The sequence below is a fragment of the Ceratotherium simum genome, chromosome 7, assembly GCF_057802395.1.
Source record: "Ceratotherium simum simum isolate JZ-2026a chromosome 7, ASM5780239v1, whole genome shotgun sequence".
NCBI classification, from domain to species: Eukaryota; Metazoa; Chordata; class Mammalia; order Perissodactyla; family Rhinocerotidae; genus Ceratotherium; species Ceratotherium simum.
In genome coordinates, this window is record NC_141906.1 from 29,067,891 (window position 1) to 29,085,747 (window position 17,857).

Sequence of the window (17,857 nt, forward strand, 5' to 3'; positions counted from 1 at the left end):
CTTCTTCCTTTCCAATTTGGATCCCTTTTATTTCTTTCTCTTGCCTGATTGCTCTGGCTAGGACTTCCAATACTATGTTAAATAGGAGTGGTGATGTCCATACTTCCTAAAGCAATCTATAGATTCAATGCAATCCCTATCAAAGTTCCAACAACATTTTTCACAGAAATAGAACAAAGAATCCTAAAATTTATATGGAACAACAAAAGACCCCGAATAGCTAAAGGAATCCTGAGAAAAAAGAACAAAGCTGGAGGCATCACACTCCCTGATTTCAAAATATACTACAAAGCTATAGTAACCAAAACAGCATGGTACTGGCACAAAAACAGACACACAGATCAATGGAATAGAATCGAAAGCCCAGAAATAAACCCACACATCTATGGACAGCTAATCTTTGACAAAGGAGCCAAGAACATACAATGGGGAAAAGAAAGTCTCTTCAACAAATGGTGTTGGGAAAACTGGATAGCCACATGCAAAAAAATGAAAGTAGACCCTTACCTTACACCATACACAAAAATTAACTCCAAATGGATTAAAGACTTGAATGTAAGACCTGAAACTATGAAACTTCTAGAAGAAAACATAGGCAGTACGCTCTTCCACATCGGTCTTAGCAACATCTTTTCAAACACCACATCTGACTGGGCAAGAGAAACAATAGAAAAAATAAACAAATTAGACTACATCAAACTAAAAAGCTTCTGCACAGCAAAGGAAACCATTAACAAAACGAAAAGACAACCTAACAATTGGGAGAAGATATTTGCAAACCATACATCTGATAAGGGCTTAATCTCCAAAATATATAAAGAACTCATGCATCTCAACAACAAAAAAACTACCAACCCAATTAAAAAATGGGCAAAAGACCTGAACAGACATTTCTCCAAAGAAGATATACAGATGGCCAACAGACACATGAAAAAATGTTCAAAATCACTAACTATCAGGGAAATGCAAATCAAAACTACAATGAGATATCACCTCACGCCCGTCAGAATGGCTATAATTAACAAGACAGAAAACAATATGTGTTGGAGAGGATGTGGAGAGAAGGGAACTCTCATACACTGCTGGTGGGAGTGCAAACTGGTGCAGCCACTATGGAAAACAGTATGGAGATTCCTCAAAAAAGCAAGGATAGAACTACCATATGATCCAGCTATTCCACTGTTGGGTATTTATCCAAAGAACTTGAAAACACCAATTTGCAAAGGTACATGCACCCCTGTGTTCATTGCAGCGTTATTCACAATAGCCAAGACTTGGAAGCGACCTAAGTGCCCATCAAGGGACGAATGGATAAAGAAGATGTGGTATATCTACACAATGGAATACTACTCAGCCATAAGAAACGATGAAATCCAGCCATTTGTGACAACATGGATGGACATTGAGGGTATAATGCAAAGTGAAATAAGTCAGAGGGAGAAGGTCAAATACCGTATGATCTCCTTCATTAAGTAGTAGATAATAACAACAATAAACAAACACATAGGGACAGAGATTGGATTGGTGGTTACCAGAGGGGAAGGGGGGAGGGAGGAGGGTGAAAGGGATAATTCGGTACATGTGCGTGGTGATGGGTTGTAATTAGTATTTTGGTGGTGAACATGATGTAGTCCATGCAGAAATAGAAGTACAATGATGTACACCTGAAATTTTTACAATGTTATAAACCAATGTTACTGCAATAAACAAAAAATTAAAATAAATAAATAAATAAATAAATAAATAAATAAATAAAATGGGGTGGGATGGTGGGGAGAATGCTACCTTCCCAGGTGGACTGAGGCCAGTGGTAGGCGTAAGACAGGGAAGAAAAGTACGGATGAGAGGCAGGAGGCAAGGTGGGGTCTCCCCAGGATTCCTGGAAGGCTGGTTTCTCTGGTGACGTTTCCTCCAGTGTCCCCACTGCCCACTGCTCTGGCTCAGTTCCTTCTTCACATGCCCCTTACCTGTTGGCCTTCTCCTGGCTCTAGGCCTGACTCTGCCTGGGGAACTCCCCAAGACCCTGGTGTGGGGGGAACTGGGGTCTGCCTCTCTGCGCCTGCACTCTTGCTGGCTCTCCACATTGCCCCCCACCTCCCCATCAACTCCTGTGGCACCTCGTCCAGGACCCTGAGCAATAACTGAACGGCTCAGGGGCCTTCACCTGGCCCTGGTTCAGCTTCCGTATCTGCCCCACGGGCAGCCTCTGGGCACCTAAACCTAGGCTGCCTTGGGTGAGTGGGGATGCGCTGTTGAAGCAGAAGCCCCAAGGCTGGCTGGTGCCCATTCCTCTCACTCCCCATCCCTGCCAGCAGGACATGCCCTGTGTTTCCTCTGGTGCAGATTTGAGATAACCTGTCCAGCTGGCAGGGCCCTCTGACTGTGGATAAAATACTGGATGGTGAAATCCAGAAGGGGAGGTCCAGAGAGAGGTGGTGACTCCCTCCAAGGTCACAGAGCAAGCTAGTGTTGAAGCGCCCTGGTGGGGGCGGTGGGAGGGATTGCTGCCTCCTGGCCCAGACTTCTACCCGCCCTTCATTGCTCAGCTCAGCTGCCCTGTGGGGTAAACTGGGTGGAGGGAGCAGAAGATCTGGCTTGGGAGGGAGACAGGAAATCTGGCTGACAGTCTTACGTTTACTGCCTTTCTCTCAGACCTTGTCCACCTCTGACTGTGGCTTCCTAGCAGGAACAGATGGACATGGCCTGGCAGGGGACACAGTTGTTGCTTGTGGCTTTGGTGGCTGCTGCATGGGGTGGCCAGCCCAGGACTCCACGGGCCAGGACGGACCTGCTCAACGTCTGCATGGACGCCAAGCACCACAAGACAAAGCCAGGCCCTGAGGACAAGCTGCATGACCAGGTGAGGATGGTGTAGGGTCTGGGGTGGGGGAGAGGGCTGACCCTAAAAAGGGAAGAAGTTAGAGGAATGAGAAGATCAGCTTTGGGGGGTGATGGAGGCCGGAGGATGGCTGAGGTGAACCTGGAGGGCCTCCCCCAGGAGGCTAGCAAATCTACAATAATGGGGGGACCATTTATTTAGCCCCCACTATGGGCCAAGTTCTTTCCTCACACCTGGTTGGTGAATATGCCCAAAAGGCCTACTTGGTAGAGGGGTGGTGGTCTCTCCTTATACAAATGAGGAAATAGGCCCAGAGAGGGCACAGGTACAAGTGGAATGAGAGGCCAATCACTAGCAGGGGCCAAGAGAGGGACTGGTGGTACCTTCCCCAACCTTAATTATGTGCCAGCCCACGGAGCTCAAAGGCAAGGTAGAAGGGGAGACAGGTCCCTCATGGCACGATGCAGCAAACAGGTACAAACAGGCCAGGTCTCCCATCCCCATTAGGTCCTGAAGAGACAGTGACAAGTCAGATACTCTGGGGGGACTTCCCAGGAAAAAGAGGCCGTTGGCCTTGGCCTTGGAGGATGAGTAAGAATTTTCCAGGAAGGCAAGGCAGGAAAGGGCAGCCTAGCAGAGGACAGCGTGAACATGGGTCGGAAGATGACAGCAGAAGCAGTGGCAAGTCTGGTGTGGCCAGAGCCAAGGATGCTGCTGCCCACAGAGACGGGGAGGTGAGGCCAGGTCCCCATTTCATAGGTAAGGCCCTGAAGCAGTTCAGGGAATCTGAGCTTGAAGCTGACCTCCAGGCTCAGGACAGATGCCGATCTTTCATTCCTTCTGGTCTCCTCCTCTGCTCCCCACAGACTTTCACATTGCGAGAGGGCTGGGGATGTTCTCAGGGAAAGACTGGGGCGTGGACTGACTCCAGGGGCTTGAAGGGAAAGAGGGAAGCCCACGGGCTTCATCACTTCTGAGTCATTTCCAACATTTCATTTGCTTTGTGTGCGTGTGGTACAATACATGTAACAAAAAATTTGCCATTTTCATCATTTCTAAGTTACTGGAATTGAGTACATTGACATGTTGTGCAAGCATCACCACACTCCATCTCCAGAACTTTCTCATCTTCCTTGACTGAAAGTCTGTATTCACCAATTCATTCACAGAACTTTTTTTTTTTTTTTTTTTTTAAAGATTTTATTTATTTTATTTTTTCCCCCCAAAGCCCCAGCAGATAGTTGTTTGTCATAGCTGCACATCCTTCTAGTTGCGGCATGTGGGACTCGGCCTCAGGATGGACGGAGAAGTGGTGCCTCGATGCGCACCCGGGATCCGAACCCGGGCCGCCAGCATTGCAGCGCGCGCACTTAACCACCAAGCCACAGGACCGGCCATCATTCACAGAACTTTTGAGTTCTAAAGGGTGTTTTGAGGGCCGGCCCCGAGGCTTAGCGGTTAAGTGCGTGCGCTCCGCTGCTGGCAGCCCGGGTTCGGATCCCGGGTGCGCACAGACGCACCGCTTCTCCGCCCATGCTGAGGCCGTGTCCCACATACAGCAACTAGAAGGATGTGCAGTTATGACATACAACTATCTACTGGGGCTTTGGGGGGAAAATAAATAAATAAATAAAATCTTAAAAATAAATAAATAAAGGGCGCTTTGAAGAACTCTCTGGAGCACTGCCTCTTTGCCAACAAATGGTGCAGACACAGACGTCTGAGGGAGGCAGATGATTGTACTTCTGAGGGACATGACCTACATGGGAGTGGCTGTTTTTGTTGAGCGCCTACTATAGGCCAGGAAGTGCTTGTCCTTATGTTAATGAACCCTTTGGGAGGCAGAAACCACTGACCCTGGCTGGCAGGTCAGGGATGGGGTGCCTGGGGATTTGCAGGGCAACCAAGAGTTGGGGCATCTGAGGAGGAGCATGCGGGAAGCAGGGAGGCCTGGCAGCGTGTTTTGTGACAGTGGCGCTGGGCATGGGCTGGGTTGTTGGAGAGGGGTAGGTTTGGCCCCACTCTTGTGGATTTTCCTTAGTGTCTCCTGAGTGCCCAGATCTGTCACATCCCCTCTCGCTTGACCCCGGGCACTAGAGTTCATCTGAGATTTTAATCCATTGGCTCATGCTCGCTCAGCTCTTGAGTTCCAGCCTAGAGTGATTTCTTTGTTCTTTTTTTTTTACTGAGTGGATTTTTAATTTTAATTTAATTTATTTATTTAGTTTTTTGGTGAAGAAGATTGGCCCTGAGCTAACATCTGTTTCCAATCGTCCTCTTTTTGCTTGAGGAAGATCGTCCCTGAGCCAGCATCCATGCCAATCTTCCTCTATTTTGTGTGTGGGAGGCTGCCACAGCATGGCTTGATGAGCGGTGTGTAGGTCCACGCCCGAGATCCGAACCCACTAACTGAACCTGGGAACACTGAGCTGCCTAAGCAGAGCACGTGAACTTAACAATCAAGTCACCAGGATGGCCAAAGAGTGATTTCTAAAGAGAAATTTCCACCACTTCCATCTTGAATTGACATCTCTAGGATTGTCTCCCACATTTTGTCAGGTCCATGTTCAGGCCCGTGTGCAGGCCATCACCCTTCTGTTCCCTACTGCTTTCAAGACCTATCTGGAATCCCCTAGCCTGGGGTTCCAGACCCTGGGAGTGACAGACCAGGCCCCTACACCTCCGCCCCCCACCACAACCTGGGGCCAGGCTCCTCTCTGCCCTGTCCTGAGTTAAAATCTTAACCCCACCATTTACTAGGGGTGCAGCTTACTTAAACTCTGTAAAAATTAAACTCTGTTTTTACTGGATGGTTGACAAGATAAAGTGCAAAACTCCCGGGGACTTTGCACCTGCTGTTTTCTACGCCTATGGTGTTCTTTGCCTTCCCCCACCCCTGACTAAAACCATAAGCTCCATGAGGGAGGAGATTTGATCTGTTTTGTTCACTGCATATTTTCAGCACCCAGCACAGTGCCTGATGTATAATAAGCATTCAGTTAATGTTGGCTGGATACAAAATGAGTAATAGAAATAACCCGGATAGGGGCTGGCCCAGTGGCATTGTGGTTAAGTTTGCATGCTCTGCTTTGGTGGCCCAGGGTTCACGGGTTTGGACTCTGGGCGCAGACCTATGCACCACTTATCAAGCCATGCTGTGGCAGGTATCCCACATATAAAGTAGAGGAAGATGGGCACGGATGTTAGCCCAGGGCCAATTTTCCTCAGCAAAAAGAGGAGGATTGGCAACAGATCTTAGCTCATGGCTAATCTTCCTCAAAAAAAAAGAAAAGAAAGAAAGAAGGGAGGGAGGGAGGGAGGAAGGAAGGAAAGGAGGAAGGAAGGAAGGAAGGAGGAAGGAAGGAAGAAGGAAGGAAAGAAGGAAGGAAGGAAGGAAGAAAGGAAGGAAACTGGATAACGTGAAATAACTGTAAACTGTTTAGAGCTGTACAAATAATGATCGCTCCCCCAGACAGTAGTTCCCCACCCACATCCTCTGTGTTGCTCCCTGTTAAAAGCCAAGATCATAATTGCCTCTATCCCAAAATGGGAAGTCCTCAAGGGACAGGCATAAAGGTGCTCTCTCCAGAGAGTGTTCCTCTGGATGATGCACCTGGGGCAGAGGAGCCAGAACGCGGAGGAGAGGGCTGTGGTGGGGGAAGGGCTCGGTCCTGTGTCTCCCCACCCAGTGCAGTCCCTGGAAGAAGAACGCCTGCTGCTCGGTCAGCACCAGCCGGGAGCTGCACAAGGACACCTCGCTGCTGTATAACTTTACCTGGGATCACTGCGGCAAGATGGAGCCCGCCTGCAAGCGCCACTTCATCCAGGACACCTGCCTCTATGAGTGCTCCCCCAACCTGGGGCCCTGGATCCAGCAGGTACGGGCGTCTCCCTCACCCCACCCCAGCAGGCTCATTCAAGGCTGTGGCTGCCAACATCCCTGGCTGAGAGGAGCCCTCCCTCCCCACCTCCCCGCTAGGTGAACCAGAGCTGGCGCAAAGAGCGTTTCCTGAACGTGCCCCTGTGCAAGGACGACTGTCAGCGCTGGTGGGAAGACTGCCGCACCTCCCACACCTGCAAGAGCAACTGGCACAAGGGCTGGGACTGGACCTCAGGTGAGGGCCTGGGGGTGGGGAGATGGAGGTGGGGTTTGGAAAAGGGGGGTTTGAGGATTTGGGGTTGGGTGGGGATTTCTGGGAGTGGCCAGAGATGAGCTTTGGGCCCAGAGGTTGAATGTCTGTGCCCACCATCTCTCCCCCTGCAGGGTCTAACAAGTGTCCAGCGGAGGCCACCTGCCGCCCGTTTGAGTCCTACTTCCCCACGCCCGCAGCCCTGTGTGAGGAGCTCTGGAGTCACTCCTACAAGGTCAGCACGTACAGCCGAGGGAGCGGCCGCTGCATCCAGATGTGGTTCGACCCGGCCCAGGGCAACCCCAACGAGGAGGTGGCGAGGTTCTATGCTGAGGCCATGACTGCCGGGGCTGCGCCCCATGGGACTGGGCCTCTCCTGCTCAGCCTGGCCCTGATGCTGCACCTCCAGCTCCTTGGCTGAGCTGCTCCCACTGCTGACACGTGGACATCTTCCTTGCCTGTACCCAACCTGGGTCACCTCGGCTCAGCCCAGCTCACCTCTCGAAGATGAGGGGGCCTCACAATGCCCTGGTCATTCCTGATCCAAGATGCGTCCTATGGGGTTCCTCTGACAGCCTGTTCTAATAGACAGATCCATGTGTGTCTTGTGTCTTGTAAATAATTTGGGGAAGGCGGGTTGGGAAGGATGTGCCTCGTTGCTTCATCATTCCTGTGGAGAAGCCCAAACAGGAACTGTGACCAGCTTGACCTTCACCAGCAAGTAGATATGGAAGTTGATCCCTTAGTCTGGGGCTCTTACTTCTGCAGCAGGCTCCCCCTCATGCCAAGTTCATCACTTCCACACCACAGGGGACGAGCAGATTGGTGGAGGGAAGGTGGGCAGAGATTGGCGGATGAGTTCTTGAGCTCCTGGTGGGAAAGAAAGTTTCTCTCCCCTTCCTTCCCTTACTAGATGTGGGCTGGGGTGCAGATATTGGTGGGGGGATTCCAATGATGAACATTTGCATTGTTTCTCTTTTATAAATGACAAATAATGCTGCAACGAATAATCTTGTACAGAGTAGAATGTTAAACTTGAATTCCAGAAGCTAGATTGCTGAGTCAAGGAGTATATGGATTTCTAATTGTGATAGTTACAGGGGCTGCTTCAATGCGGCCCCACCAGCAATGCACGAGTGCCTGTTTCTCCACAGCCTGTCAACAGAGGATGGCGTCACACTTTTGATTTTCTGCTAAACCGACAGGTGGGAAAAAGGGCATCTCAGGGCAGTTTTCATTTGCCATGTGTGTTATGAGAACATGGTTTCTGAGATCTTTCCATATAAATCCATTAAGATCTCTGTCATTCTTTTTAATTGCTGATATTCCATTCAATGTATATTCTATGTAATACATTCTATGTATATTCTATGTAATACATTCTATGTAATATTCCATCCTATGTATATGTCACATTTAATACAGTCACCTACTGATGGATATATGAGTGAGGGAGGTTCTTTTACGACCTTGACATTTTTGAAAAGGTTGGGCCAGTTATTTTGTAGAATATCCCTCATTGGGGTTTATCTGTTTCCTCATCATTAGATTGAGGTTATGCATTTTGAGGTGACTATCTCAAAAGCATTGCCATGTCCTTCTTGGTGCATCATAACGAGAGGCACGTGGTGTCGGGTTTGTCCATTCCTGATGATGTCAAATGATCTTTTGGTTGAGATGGGGTCTGCCAGGTTTCTCCATTACTTTTTCCCCTTCATAATTAATAAGTGTGCTGTAGGGAGATACTTTGAGAACTGCAGATATCCTATTTGTCATCAAACTTCCACCCATGAGTTTCACTGTCTGATGGACATTTTTATAAAGACATTTTTATAAAGTAAAAATGTAAGTGAGCATAAGTGAGGCCATCTTATTACACTAAATGACCCCAGCCCCTCCTCTCTGTGACGACTTGCTGCTCTGCACATAGTCTAAAAAAATTCACATGCTCTCCTGATTTATGGCTTCTGCTTACGTATGTACTCACCTATAGTTTGATAAATTAAAACTTTGTTCTATGAGTTTCTCTCCAGGAACAAGTTGACCACAGGTGGGAAACACATCTACAAGGTATCATCACAGCTGACAGAAGAATGGAACAATGGGATGCCTGGAGCCCGTCATGCCTGGAGACCAACATCCCTGGACCCCCTCCTCACTGCCCATTTTCCCTACATAACTGTCTTAAGATTCTGTAATCCTTGAAGATGGTTTTCTTTGAGACGTTAGTCTGCCATCTTCCCAATAATGCTGGCTAATCGAATTAAAACTTCCTTTCTCAATCCCTAACTCGTGATTAATTGGCTCAGATTTTGGCAAGCAGAGTGAGCCCATTGCTCGGTAACAAAAACTAACACCAAAAATGTCTTATTATGTGACAGCCCTTCACCAATGCTTTAATGCTTTCCCATGGTATCTGTTGGAAAAACCAAACTTCTTCAGTAGCATAGAAGGCCCTGCCCTGATCCCCTGCTTAGAACTCATGTCAAATCATTCCCTGTCCACACCCTCATATATGAGCTCCATTCACACTTTTCACTTTGGGGCATTTACTCCAGCAATTCCCTCTCTGTGTTCCTGGAATGGTCTTTTATCCTCTGCAGGCTGGCTCCCCGTAGCCACTTAGATTTCAACCTACAATTCCCCCCCTAAAATGACTTCTGACCACCCAACCAAATGAAGTCACCCAGACACTTTCTTACCACATCACTCTAGACCCCTTGAACACAAATCTTTCTATTGAGTTTATTGTCTGGCTTTTCCCTAACAAAACAGACACACCTGAGAGTGAGGAACATGTCTATGTCATTTTGTGCCAGATCTCCTGGGCCTGGCTCAGTGCCTGGCACCAAGGAGGTGCCCAGGAAGTTAAGGAATCCATGCACTCATTCTGTCAGCCAACAGATGCTTTCTGAGCACCCAGTCTGCTGGTCTCGCCCGACAGGAAGGGAATCGAGTACTTTGCACAGTCTGGTGGGGCAGACAGGCCTGAGAACCAATGACTCCAAGAACAATGAGCTGAGGCTTTGCTTCAGGAAGCACAGAGTGGGTTGTAGTCCTGTGGGAGCCCAGAGAGGTTAGGGAAGCCTTCCAGAGGAGTAATGTTTGCAAAGCAGAAAACGCCGACGCGAGGAATGGCATTCTATGGCGAGGGTTCAGCAGGTGCAAAAGCTGGGGGTAAAAGAAGTGCAAGCAGAATTCCTAGGTGGCTAAGATAGCAATTAGGAGGGAAAGGGCAGGAAGTGAGGCTAGCGAAGAAACACTGGATCTGTAATCCTTAGGCTGATGCCATGAGGGTCCCTCACAGAGCTCTCTGTTCTTTGTGAAAGAAGCCAGGCTAGGAATCAGACTCAGATCTGAATCCTAGCCCCTCCTTGCTGCCTGGGAACTGCAGTTTCCACCCTGTGAGGATGGGTGGGAAGCAACTGCTTGTGGATGGGCTGGCACTCAGCAAAGGCTCCAGTTTCTCCTACACCCACTCCTGCAGCCCAGAGCCCCCACCCATGTGGTTCCAACACCTTCCTGTTATCTTTGTCTGGTCACAGGGCAGCCTTCAGATTGGGGTCCACAAGGATTCCAACGGCTAACCTTGCTAGTATTAAGATACTGGTCCAGGTAGATCCTCTGGGCATCGGCACCAAGGTGGCTGCTTGACCCTTTCCCTCTCTGCTGGCCAGATGGCCCTAGCACCCAGACTCCAGATTCAGATCAGGGCCTGTGGCTCAACAAGGGCAGGGACTCCTCAGGGATCAGAACCCCAACTCCAACTCACCTCCTATTTGCTGGTTACTACTTGTGAAGCCCTCAGGGCCCAGAGGCCTGGCTCAGGGGCCAAACCTCACTCCCTGCAGTGGAGGGGCCATAAAACCAAGTTAATGATCAGCCCCCAGGGCAGGTGTGGAGGATAAGGGGCAGGGGCAAGTCCCACCTAGAGGAGTTTCCACTTTGAGGCTTTCCTAGACACCCCGTGATTCTTCTCCAATCAGGAGAAGACTGAGCTGGGTTTGTCCAAGCCAGAAAGGAGGTTTGAGGGTTCCAGCAGCCCTCTACCTGCTGAGGTCTTCAGTGGGCTTAACCCCCCAGGTTGTCACAGTTTCCAGGTAAGGCTCACTCTGAGGGAGAAGGAAAGCAGGGCATGAGCTGGGGGTCTCCTGGGAGACAATTTCTTTGCAGGCCCTTTAGGACCTTCCTCCTTGACTGACCCTCCTTTGGAGATCCAGCTGCCTCGTCTGGCTCCCCATCTCCCTACTGCTCCGTGGACCCCGACCTGTGGCCTTCCCCAGAGTACTGGGGCCCCATCATCCCCAACTACTCATCCATAGGCTGATGGCTCCCACATCTACATCCAGACCGGACCCTTCCCCAGGGCTTTTTTCCTCTACAATGAGCTCCCTTTTGATCGCACAGGCATCTCAACAAAAGGGAGCTCAGCATCTCCTCCTGCCCAAATCTGCAGCCTCCTTCCCTTTCCCCACCAGTGGTACTACCACGGCCTCAGAGGGTGAAAAAAGGAAGGCTTCTGTCCTTGGCTGGGGTGGGAGTGGTGGAAGGAGTCTAAATTAGACCAGACTCTTAGATGCTGTAGCAAGTATACCTGTGTGCGTGGGGGGGGGGGGGTAGCGAGGGGGATGGGAGGGGAACTGGGGCCTTAGAACAACAGAGGCTCAGGTCAGCCCAACGTCCATGATTGCAGCTGGAGGGGTGCGATGCCTGGGGCTGATGAGGCTGGAGGAGTTGGTGACTCTCTATCCTGGGGACATGGGAGCTCCTGGCTCCCTACAGCCTGCAATTGGCTGTGTCCTGATTCTCTGGGTCTCATTCTCCTCACCTGTATAACAGGACGGGGGTTTTGGAAGTAGGCCAGATTATTTTAATGGATCCCACCAACTCAGGCTGCAAGGTTTTATCAGACTTGAGTTTTGAGGAGAAAATGGGATAAGTGGGGCTTGGGGACTGGCATCAGGCCTGTACTATAATCCACACCCTCTGCCCCCTCCCACGGAGGCCTGGCTGGTGCCCGAGTGCAATAATTAACTGCTGAGTGGCCTTCGCCCGATCCCGGGCTCCACTCCTGGGCCACATTCCCGCTGCCTGCCCTACTGCCGTCTCCTAGGCCACCAAACCGCGCCTGTGCCCTAGCTTAAGGCAAGGGGACTGTAGAGCAGAGCAGAAGCCCCAGCCAGACGGAGAGCCACCTCTCCCAGGTAGGCCACTCCCTGCCCCTATCAGAAGCAACACACCCTGAGGTGCTCCCAGCATGTGTAAAGGACTGGCTGAACTGGGAGGATCCCTGTTGCCTAAAGCACAGAGAATCCAGAAGTGCAGCCTGAGGCCAGGAGCAGGGCAGGGCCTGCCCAAGGACACAAGTTAGTGTCCATCCCCGAACTAGAACCCAGGGCTCTGGCCTTTCAGAACAGCGCTGAGTTTTCAGGGCTTCAGAGCTGAGGCCCTGGGGTGTGTGTGTGTTGAGTGTGATGGTTGTTGTGGTGGTGGTGGGGGGGCTCAGCTGGACCAAGAGCTGAAGCTGAGACTAGGAGGGAGGGGAGGGGCTTGCAGAGTGATGTAGGATGCACGGAGAGGAAGAGAGCTCTGGTTCTAGAAAGCAGCCACAGCAAGAAAAACTCCTGACCAACCAGGTGGGAGCCAGTGAACCCTGAGGAAAGGCTTTCTAGCCCCCCAGGCCTCCCCCAGGCATCCTCTCCCAGCATTCCACATAGGCCGCCCCCATGAGAGCCTCAGCACAGCGAAGGTGCAGGGGACAAAAGCTGAAGGAGCCCTCGACTTGGGGGTCCCGAGTCAGACTTACGTGGTTCCTGCCATGGGACGTGGGGCACATCCCTCAACCCGTGCCCAACTGGTTCCTCAATCCGTGCCCAGCTGGCTATCATTTGTTGGGGTTTTCCCCCCTACATTTAATCCTCAGATGAAGAAACTAAGCCTCAAGATAATTTGAGTTATTCTCCTCCAGGCAGGAGAGGTCAGGTAGGAGGTGCAGTGTGAGGGCTGGGATCCTGGACAGGCTAATCCAGAACCCTGTGCTGTAATTTGCTAGACTGTGTCCCCAAGGAGCCTAATCCGAAGAATCACCTGGTGTTCCCCAGGGTACAGACTCATCCTGTGCTCTCAGAGCTCAGTGAGTGATTGGGACAGTGGCGGGATGAGTGGGTCCCGGAATGAATGAATTAGCAAGTGAGAGAATGAATGAACACTGGAATAAAGGGAGGAGCAGCAAATTGGATTGTGGAAGGGGTAGGCGGGAGGGGGGGAGGGGGGGAGGAGGAGGAGAGCTAGGTGGGAATTCAATTCCAGTTTTCCCTGAGCCCTGCTGGGCAGAGTCAGCCTGGAGACTGCCCGGCTCAGGCTCCATCCAGGAGGCCCAGGCAAGATGCGGAGTTCTGCAGGAGATGGGGGCAATGTGGAGGCAGGGCAGCTTTGTGAGCAGGCAGGGGCCTCAGCTTTAGGAGCCGAGCGTTTTAGAAGAGCAGGCACCTGGTGACCAGCGGGGTGAGGGAACAGTCACCTCCCAAAGCTCAGTGTCTGAGGTCAGAGGACTGAGGTGCTATGAAGGCCGTGCGCAGGCCAGCTCTGTGGCAGGGGGCTCAGGAGCCTCCCAAGGCCCCAGGGGCTGTCTGGCTGGCTGCCCATGCCCACCCCACAAGCCTTGTGCCCTGTGACATTCCCCAGGTCACAGGGTCTCTGGGAGAGGCCAAATGATGAGGCGGGAAAGGGCTGGAACCAAGGTTTTGTTTTGTTTTAAGATAGGCCTGCAGCTTATCTGGAGCTCCAAAACTAAGATCATGTTGTAAACTTTTGCACAAAGTCATTGGTGTCAAAATCTGCCCTGAAAATGAGTGTGAAGTTATTATAGTTTTTATTCATCCCAGCAGTGTCACTATTTCACCACAGAATGTGTGCTTGATTGTTGAGTGCATGTGAATCGTATTACCTTATTTTTTATTACCTTTTATAAAATCCTAAACATTTTAAATTATTTTTTATTTTTTTTTGTGAGGAAGGTCAGCCCTGAGCTAACATCCATGCCAATCCTCCTCTTTTTCCTGAGGAATACTGGCCCTGAGCTAACATCAGTGCCCATCTTTCTCCGCTTTATATGGGACGCCGCCATATAAAGGACAGCCTCGCAAGCGGTGCATCAGTGCGCACCCGGACCCGCACCTGGCTGCCAGCAGCAGAGCGTGTGCACTTAACCGCCACGCCACAGGGCCAGCCCCAGATCCTAAACATTTTAAACTGAAACATTTGCCTCCAAGGATTTTGAACAAGGGATTATGGACCTATGGCAATCTCCTGGCTATTTCTGCATTTTGCCCAAATCCCATCCCTTAGTTGTGTGACTTGATCCTCACGACTACCTGGAGAAGTAAGTGTGGCCCCAGCCAAGGGCTGTCCCAGAAGGGGGTGTCTGATTCCACCCCTCACTGAGGCTGGGAAGATGGAGGTGTGGGGGTGGGGCAACCCTCCTAGGGCTTCATTGAGGCTCCACCCACCTCGGGCTGTTCCCACACTTTGAGGCCCTGGCTCCACATTCCTTGGTGCCACTGCCACAGCTCTTCCTCAGGGACTGCCATGGCCCTGCCCGTGACAACACAGCTGCTGCTCCTTCTGGTGTGGGTGGCTGCCATACAGGCAGCCGAACCCTGGACTGAGCTTCTCAATATCTGCATGGATGCCAAGCATCACAAAGAAAAGCCAGGCCCGGAGGACGATCTGCATGAGCAGGTGGGCCAAGGGGTGGTCAAGGGTGGGGAGGAGTTGACTCAGGAAGAGGAAGGCAGGAGACAGACGTGTCAAACCCCCTGCATGGTTGAGGCAGGGAGGCTGCTGGAGGAGACCTGCAGTTTGCATTAACACGTGCAACTATTTGTTTAACACATCCTGTGTACCTAATGTTGTCAGTACAATACTAATAGCTCAACTTCTTGGTCTTCAGGTTTCAGAATTACACAAATCAGGAAGCAGGGCCAGAGAGGAGCCTGAGAAAAGAGCGTGCTGGAGAGACCCATCCCAGGGGTTGATTTTGATTTCAGAGTTTACACTGGGACTCACTCCTCCTAGGATCTGAGGGGAGAAAGTGCAGAGTGCACATAGTGGCTTCTTTTCTGCCAGCCCTAAACAGCTCAAAACCAATGGATCTCTCACAGTTGTGAGGCTGGGTATGAAGCACCTTGATTCAAAGCATCTAGCAAACATTTCCGCTGGGGCTCTTGACCCTACTCGACCTGAGGTCCCCCTTCCTATGACAACTATTTTGCCACAACCCCTTTAAGATCCTGAACCTATATAAACATTAAAAAAATCAATTTGATCTCATAGCTATAAAAAAGCAAGAAAAAGGAAAGTCGCCTGTAATACACATTCCAATATGTAAATGTTCATTTTGACCTCATCAGCAGATAATGATCACAGTCCCAGATGTGCTTGGGACTTGGTTCCAAGACTGGGAAGTGAACCCAGGCTGCGGTAGTAGAGTGCCGAATCTTAACCACTAGACCAACAGGGCTGGCTCTAATAAGTGCACATTTTAATATTTTGCTTTTATATTAAATTCCAGGCTGTGGGTTTTCATTCATTCAATAAGAATGTATTGAGTATTTACGGAATTAGAACTATTCTGGGGGTACAATTTATTTAACTTGCCTTTCTTACCTCCAAGTCTTTGTCACCTCCCTAATGAGGCTTAATCTGACCATCCTAGAAAACTGCAATTCCCCATCCCTCTCCCCTGATTTGTTCTTTCCCAAAGCAATTACCCCGTGAGAAGTGTTCATTGCTGTGTCTCCAGTTCCTAGAAAAGTGCCTGGGTTAGACTAAGTAGGAGCTCAATACAGATTTGAATTAATGAATTTTATAATGACTGCAACTCCCCCAAAGAGGAATCCCCAACAGCAAGTTTTCCCTGAAAGACTGACTACACTGGGGGATCGAGGACTAAAAGGGCAGAGGCTGCCTGTGGGAATATTCTGGCTGTGCTGGGCGTGGCAGTTAGTCCCTGGTCTTCCCCATCCAGTGCAGTCCCTGGAAGGAGAATGCCTGTTGCACCGCCAATACCAGCCAAGAAGCCCATAAGGATATCTCCTACCTGTATGGATTCAACTGGGACCACTGTGGTACAATGGAGCCCGCCTGTAAGCGCCACTTCATCCAGGACACCTGTCTGTATGAGTGCTCCCCCAACCTGGGGCCCTGGATCCAGCAGGTACGGGTGTCCTCCTCTGCACCCCCAACTTTACAGAGGAGCTAAGCTTCCCAGACATCTCAGGCTACGTCTCTGGCTCTGGGTCTATTCAGGGATGGGCTGCTAAGGATCTTGAAGCTGAGCCCTAGTTCTCTGCTGACATCTCCCAGGTGGACCAGAGCTGGCGCAAAGAGCGGATCCTGGATGTGCCCCTGTGCAAAGAGGACTGTGAGCGCTGGTGGGAAGACTGCCGCACTTCCTACACCTGCAAGAGCAACTGGCATAAGGGCTGGAACTGGACCTCAGGTGAGGGCTGGGGCGGGAGGGGCGGGAGGGATCTGGAGGTGAAGGAGTGAGGGTGTAGAACCGGTTGATGTGGGGCTGTGGGGCTGCCAGAACCAGAGATAGTTCTGGGCCCAGTAGCTAAAGGTCTTCCATCCTCCCTACAGGGTACAACCAGTGCCCAGTGGAAGCTGCCTGCCACCCCTTCGATTTCTACTTCCCCACGCCCACTGCTCTGTGCAATGACATCTGGACTCAATCCTACAAGGTCAGCAACTACAGCCGAGGGAGCGGCCGCTGCATCCAGATGTGGTTCGACCCGGCCCAGGGCAACCCCAACGAGGAGGTGGCGAGGTTCTATGCTGAGGCCATGGCAGCCGGGGCCGTGCCCCATGGGACTGGGCCTCTCCTGCTCAGCCTGGCCCTGATGCTGCTCTGGCTGCTCAGCTGAGCTCCTTTTACCTTCTGATACCTGCACATCCCTGCCTGTCCAGCCCCACAGCTCCCAGCTATTCCGTCTCTGCTCTGTGGTGGGGCCTCAGACCCACAGTTTGAATAAACCAGACACGCCAGATGTATCATGTGAAATACTTGGGTCAGAATGGGAGGGTGACTTTTGCTTCCCAGTTCTCTTTGACTGAAGCCAGTTACAGCTTTGATACTTGCTATGAATGTTCCAGATGCTTAACTATTCTTGTAACCTGGGACCTATCATAGCTCTCAATTTCATTTTTCACTACAGCTCTAATCTAGAGCCAGGCCCAGGATTTTATCATTTGAGTTTGACCCAAGCCTCCCAGCGTTGACTATTCTGCCCGGTGCTTAGCTCTCCAACAGAAGAGAGGGGAATGGGAGTGCCCCGCATGTTCTGGATGAGGGGGCCGGCGAGAGGCAGACCCCACTAACAGCTAATACCCACAAAGCACTATCTGCCAGGCACTATCCTAAATGCTTTGTACTTATTCCTGTAGGCTATAGATATTGTCGTCGGCATCTTACATATGTGGAAACAGACACATAAATTAAAGAACATGGCTAAGCCACCTCCTGCATAAGAGCTGGAATTCCAGCCCAGGCAGTCTGGCTCTTGAGAACAAGCTCTTTCTCCTTGTGGAGCGGGTAAATGTGTTTCTTGAAGGGATAATGGACCCCATGCCTGACCAGAGCAGCTGGGCCTGAGCTGGTCTGGCAGAGCTAGGACTGGAACCCAAGCCTAGACTCCTAGAGCAGGTCCCAATTCAATGATTTGACAGGTTTTTAGACAGTGTTCCCACGTTAAGTATCATTTGTAGCAGCTGTAATAAGCTAGGTGATGTCACAGTAACATCCCTAATCTCTCTCTGGCACAACTAACTTTTGTTTCTTGTTCAAGCTACGGTGCTTAAACAGTGGGCTGTCAGGGGGATTCTG

At 50.7% G+C, this 17,857-nt stretch overlaps 2 protein-coding genes and 1 long non-coding RNA gene across 4 annotated transcripts in view; 2 read left to right on the forward strand and 1 right to left on the reverse strand.

Moving 5' to 3' along the window:
• LOC147916625 (uncharacterized) overlaps positions 1 to 17,857 on the reverse strand; it is a 70,667-nt gene that overhangs the window by 31,976 nt on the left and 20,834 nt on the right. The window lies entirely within an intron of this gene.
• On the forward strand, positions 1,800 to 9,415 carry LOC147916627 (folate receptor gamma-like). The gene is made up of 4 exons (XM_087433397.1): positions 1,800 to 2,860; positions 6,529 to 6,717; positions 6,819 to 6,954; positions 7,104 to 9,415. The coding sequence occupies exons 1-4, from the start codon at positions 2,693 to 2,695 to the stop codon at positions 7,388 to 7,390; spliced, it is 780 nt and encodes a 259-aa protein (XP_087289523.1). The 5' UTR covers positions 1,800 to 2,692; the 3' UTR covers positions 7,391 to 9,415.
• On the forward strand, positions 14,549 to 17,021 carry LOC147916628 (folate receptor alpha-like). Its single transcript, XM_087433400.1, has 4 exons — positions 14,549 to 14,709; positions 15,998 to 16,186; positions 16,336 to 16,471; positions 16,615 to 17,021. The coding sequence occupies exons 1-4, from the start codon at positions 14,557 to 14,559 to the stop codon at positions 16,896 to 16,898; spliced, it is 762 nt and encodes a 253-aa protein (XP_087289526.1). The 5' UTR covers positions 14,549 to 14,556; the 3' UTR covers positions 16,899 to 17,021.